Source organism: Aristolochia californica, unplaced genomic scaffold (genome assembly GCF_029961685.1).
Source record: "Aristolochia californica isolate CCGP_79_NKW_82.1479 unplaced genomic scaffold, dmAriCali1.0.hap1 SCAF_4, whole genome shotgun sequence".
NCBI lineage: Eukaryota > Viridiplantae > Streptophyta > Magnoliopsida > Piperales > Aristolochiaceae > Aristolochia > Aristolochia californica.
Genome location: NW_027182103.1, coordinates 38,354,492 through 38,360,040, shown reverse-complemented (window position 1 = coordinate 38,360,040; position 5,549 = coordinate 38,354,492). Strand labels below are relative to the sequence as shown.

General features: G+C 40.9%; 1 protein-coding gene across 1 annotated transcript; it reads left to right on the top strand.

Annotated features, from left to right (window-relative positions):
- Positions 1–3,710: 3,710 nt before the first annotated feature.
- Positions 3,711–4,952, top strand: LOC137962913 (caffeoylshikimate esterase-like). Its single transcript, XM_068810042.1, has one exon. The coding sequence runs from the start codon at positions 3,767–3,769 to the stop codon at positions 4,775–4,777; it is 1,011 nt and encodes a 336-aa protein (XP_068666143.1). The 5' UTR covers positions 3,711–3,766; the 3' UTR covers positions 4,778–4,952.
- Positions 4,953–5,549: the final 597 nt, after the last annotated feature.

Sequence of the window (5,549 nt, the reverse complement as noted above, 5' to 3'; positions counted from 1 at the left end):
GCTTTGTTAGTGGGTAACTACCCCAACTAGCTTTGGAAAAAGGCAAGAATATCTAGGATGAGGTTTATGGGAAGATTAAGCCATAGTCTACGGTACCATTAAGGTATCAAAGAATTCTTTTGACTAGTATACAATGAAAATTACTGGGGGAGTACATATATTGGCTACAAGATTGACTGCGTAAGATATATCAAGTCATGTAAGAGTTAAATATTGAAGAGCTCCTATAAGGCTTCTATAGTGAGTAAGGTTAGAGTAGGGGGACTTTGAAAATCAAGTTTTGTGTTGGAGGCAAGAGGTGTTGTAACTGGCGTAAAAGATTCCATCCTTGCTCGATTTAATATGTGTTTTAGGTATAGAGTTTGACAAAGGAAAATATTGGTGAGTTTCTATGTACTTGAATGCCCAAGAAAATATCTAGAGGACCTAGGTTTTTTATAAAGAAAGTGTCATCGAGTGTTGTTTCAAAATTCCAGAGAAGAGGGGTTATTTCCAGTAAGAATAATGTCAACCACATAAAGAAGTAAGTATAAATGGTTAGTGAAAGAATAAAAAGAAACTACGGAGGGATCCACTTTACTAATTTGAAATTCAAAATGAAGTAAGAAGTTGCTAATTCTAGTATACCAAGTACGAGGGGCTTGTTTGAGGCCATAGATAGTTTTTTTGAGCCTATAAACATAATTTGGAAAGGTGAAATTTTCAAAACCTGGCCGTTGACTCATAAACATTTCCTCATTAAGAGAGCCATAAAGAAAGACATTATTAACATTGAATTGAAGCAATGTCCAATTATAGTTAAAAACTAGGGTAAGTACTACTTGAATTGTTTGAGGTCAGACTACATGATTGAATGTTTGATCATAATCGATCTCTAGAAGTTGACGATGTCCTTTGAGCAACAAGACAAACTTTATATTTTTGGACAGATCTATCAGGATTGAATTTTGTTCTAAAAACCCATCGAGACCCTACTACATCCATATTAGAAGTATTAAGTATAAGTTCCCAAGTATTGTTTCGTTGAAGATCATTGTATTAATTTTTCATAGCATCATACCACTGAGGAAGTGTAAGAGCAAGTTTACAAGATGTAGGCTTAGATTCATGTGCGACCATATGAGCTTGAAGTGTTGAGGCAGCTGCCTTACTCTTTAATGTAGTCATCATTGGATGGGTATGAGCCTGGGGAGAAATGGGAGTAGGTGTTGGGTAAGGACATAGAACAATTTCAATTTGATCATTGCCTAAAGAAGAGGTGGAAGATACTAGGGAAGTAGGTGATGAGGTTTGAGGTAGTTATGAAGTATCGAAGGATAAGTTGGGAGGGTTAGGAACATAAATTTTATCACAAGATGAATGAGGGGGTGAAATGGTAGGGGGTGAAATGGTAGGTGTTTCATGGAATTTGTTGAAAAAATCTTTTACCCTAAACAGCAAGGGGAGGAGTAAGCTGAAATTTTCTGGTGATGAAAAAGAGAAACATGACTCATAAAAAATGACATGCCTAGTGATAAAGGCTTTGTTTAAATATGGACAAAAACATAAAAAACCTTTATAAGAATCACGAAATCTAAGAAATACACAGGGTATAGATGGTGGTTCAAACTTGTTTTTATTATAAGGTGGAAAACATAAACATTCAAAAACACAATATAATTATAAACAAGAGAGGCGCTTAGAAGTAAAGAGGAAGGTGTTTTACATTGTAAGGGAGAGCAGGAAGCCTACTATGTACACCTCGTTGACCTTTCCAACCTTTCGATTTTTATCCTTTATTGGAACAATAAGAAGAGGAGTCTTTGACGTGGGCTTTCGATGGATTGATTTTCAAGTGATTCCTCTCTTATACACTGACATGTACTGAAGGAAAATGCATCTATGGCCTTCTATGAGGATACGGGACTCTTTCAAGCTGTCGTACTGTAAAAATCTCGAGTGGAATCTTCATCGGATGAAAAGCGAGAAGTCTCCGAGTCCAAACAAGAAAAAGTTATTGGATGATACAAGTGAAGATAAAGGAAAAGCAGATACTGAAGAACCTAAGTCTAAGTTGCTGGGAACATCTGATGCATTCGATGAATTGTTCATGATTCTATCTTGCTGTTATTGCTGCTTCTGCTGGGGAGGTATCGAACATAACTTTCTGTCCGTTTTCGTTCTTTTTTATCATTTTACTCTTTCGTTCTGTAAATCTGGGGCTCCGTTTAGTTTGATACGATCAGGCTTCTGCCCATCAATCTTTAAAAAAAAATTGACAAGAAACTTCAGCTAGTTGATGTGACACTACGAGCTTCATCGAGTGATCTGTGTGGAATTTCGACAAATTTCTGAGGTGGGCTAAATTGACCATACTTGTGAAAGAAAATTTGTGCTCATTGTGTAGTCTTAGTTGGATAAATGTAGTTTTCACAAATTAATGTAACCCCAATTCTTCATCTATTTCCTGAGCTTGTTATTTAGGCCTATAATTGTTAACAGTGTCTGGAAGGTTCTCTTTGATCGAGTTATTTCCTGATAATTTGAATTCTCTTCATGTTTATCCTTTTCTTTAAACTGCAGGAATCTTGTCTCATATGGTGTTTTCTGCAATTACTTTTTGTCATCTATTTTGTCTCCCTGGTGCCCTTTTAGACATGAGAAGGAATGATGAATACAGTAGACTAGTTTCTCAATGAAATCATATATCATCACAATCCCAGTCTTGCCTGTGATGTTTGTGTTGTCACTGTAAATCAGTTTCTGCAGTATCTGAAAACATAAATTTAAAACTGCCTAAACACTCTTCGGTTTATCATCTAATAAAAAGAAGGTAACCATGGATTTAGAGAATTAAAATCTAGAAGAAAAGAACAGCATGTCCAAGAAGGTCTTGGATCTACATCTGTTCTTCATCAGCCACTCACAAAAATCCTTTCACCATGTGCAGCATTTAAACCCTTTTTAACTTTTTATGTTTTCTCGATGGAAAACTTGAGATTTACAGGTAGTTGCATTATAACTGAAACTAAAGATAGTACAACACTAAATAATTTTCTCCTCTTTATGTTTCTGTAAGACTTTCGAGATTTGCTGTTAAGTGAGATGCAGTGTTCTTGGTGTAGAAATCTTTACTCTTCCTAACCTTACTGAGGGGACAAGTAACACGATATAACTCAATTCATATTGTCCTTCTGCCCACTCCTTTTTCAAGTTCTCAGTATTCATCAAAAGATTACGGCTGCTCTAGTGAATGAAATTCATGGTTTTGGAATCCGGTAGATGAAATAATTTCATCTCTTATCAAGTAAATATCAAGGTGTTCCTTTTGACAACTGACAGTAAATCAAAGGCAAATGGCACAGATCAGAGGCCATTTAAAGTGTTCACCCGGGTAGGGGAAAGCCATCACCTAATCGGCTTTATATCTTCCAACAAAGTCTTCAGGACAGGTACATGATGGTTAATGCTCTCCTCTGTCATCAATTCAATTAACAATAAATTGCCTATCCCTTCTTTTACCACCTAAGTTTGATCTAATACATGCGCCTTCCTGGCTTTCTGTTAATCGAATGTAATCTCGGTACACGAAAATCTCAGGTGAGGTCTAGTAGTGATTTTCCCGATCCGAATGCCCCATAGAATATATTAAATTTCCAACCTGCTCTTCAGTAGTTAATGCGCTCGCTGGCCACCTACATTTTTTGAGTCTGTGACATGCCACCCTCCTCTCTTTAATCTTCGGACGGTCCCCTGTGTTTCGTGCGGCAAACCCAAAGAGGCGCAGATGGTACACCCGGTGGCGGAAGCCAACGAACGGAGCCTCTTTGGCTCCCGCTCCCCGGAGGAATTTTACGCCCACCACTCAGTCGACCACTCTTCCTCCACTTTCCTCAACCCCCGAGGCCTGAACATCTTCACTCAGTGGTGGACCCCGCTTCCCCCGAAGAAGGTTATCGGCATTGTTGCCGTCGTTCACGGGTTCACCGGCGAGTCCAGCTGGTTGGTCCAGCTCACTGCTGTTCACTTGGCCAAGGCGGGCTTCGCCACTTGCGCCATCGATCACCAGGGCCACGGATTCTCCGACGGACTTCCGAATCACATCCCCGACATCAACCCTGTCGTCGACGATTGCATCACCTTCTTTCAGTCCTTCCGCGCTCGCTACCCTCCCTCGCTACCCGCTTTCCTCTACTCCGAGTCTCTCGGCGGGGCCATCGCCCTTCTCATCCACCTCCGAGGGCCCAATGCCGGCGGGGGGCACTGGGCGGGGGCGGTTCTCAATGGCGCCATGTGCGGCATCAGCGATAAGTTCAAGCCCCCTTGGCCGCTGGAGCATCTACTCTCTTTAGCGGCCTGGCTGCTACCCACATGGCAAGTGGTACCCACCAGGGGCTCCATCCCCGGCGTCTCCTTCAAAGTGGAATGGAAGAGGAGATTGGCGGTTTCCAGTCCGTGCCGGAGAGTTGGTCGACCAAGGGCGGCGACGGCGCTGGAACTACTACGCGTGTGCCGCGAGTTGCAGGATAAGTTCCAGGAAGTGGATATGCCGATGCTGATCGTGCACGGCGAAGACGACGTGGTGTGCGATCCGGCTTGCGTGGAGAAGCTGTACGAGCGAGCCCGGAGCAAGGACAAGACCTTACGTATGTACCCGGGCATGGGGCACCAGCTTATAGGAGAACCCGACGATAACGTCGAGCTAGTCTTTGGCGACGTCGTCGAGTGGCTCCGATATCGCGCTGAAAGATACCAACCAGACCTCCATCAGCCTAATTCCGAAGTATTGTCATCATAAATTGATTATCTACTGTTTGAGTTTTGATGAGATTTGTCACTGCAATGAAGTGATTTGGAAAAACGCAAGAACCTCATGGCTTATTGCAGGGTTCCACTACCGTTTGTGATACAGGTTAATGTCTGCCAGTTCAGAGAACCGAGGGACTCCATTACTGGTCTCAAGGTCTTGTCTACTGCTTTCTTACATACGTGTGCAAAATCCGAATCAGAAGCCTTCCCATGTACACGCTCTCTCGGCTGCATTACAAAGTTCTGCTACTTATAAACCGGAGGCTCAAAGTTAATTACTAATTATAAAATTCAGATTCATATGAGACAACTAACACTCAGTTTTGTTGCACCTATAGAAAGTAATTGTTGATTTTTAGGATTCCATATGTTGCACTTTTATGTAAAGAAGAGGAGGAAGAAGAAGAAAAAAAGAGAGAGAATAAAGAGGAAGAGGACGACCAAGAGGAGAAGAGAAGAATGTGATCACATTGAGAGAGAATGAACAGAGAATTTGGGTTGTGGAAGATATCCAAACATTCCCCCTTTACCTTTATTTATAGATATCAAAAATATATAAATTATAAATATACCCTTCACCCTAGAGACACTGAATAAGAGAAAAAAAAACGTAAGATATTTACGATAATGATAGTTAAACTTGTCTATGTCTTTCAACACTCCCCCTCAAGTAGGTGGTGAAAAAACATCTTATATCCCTAGTTTGGTACATGCAATGGAGAGAATTTTGGAGTTGACTAACTTCGTGAACATATCAACAA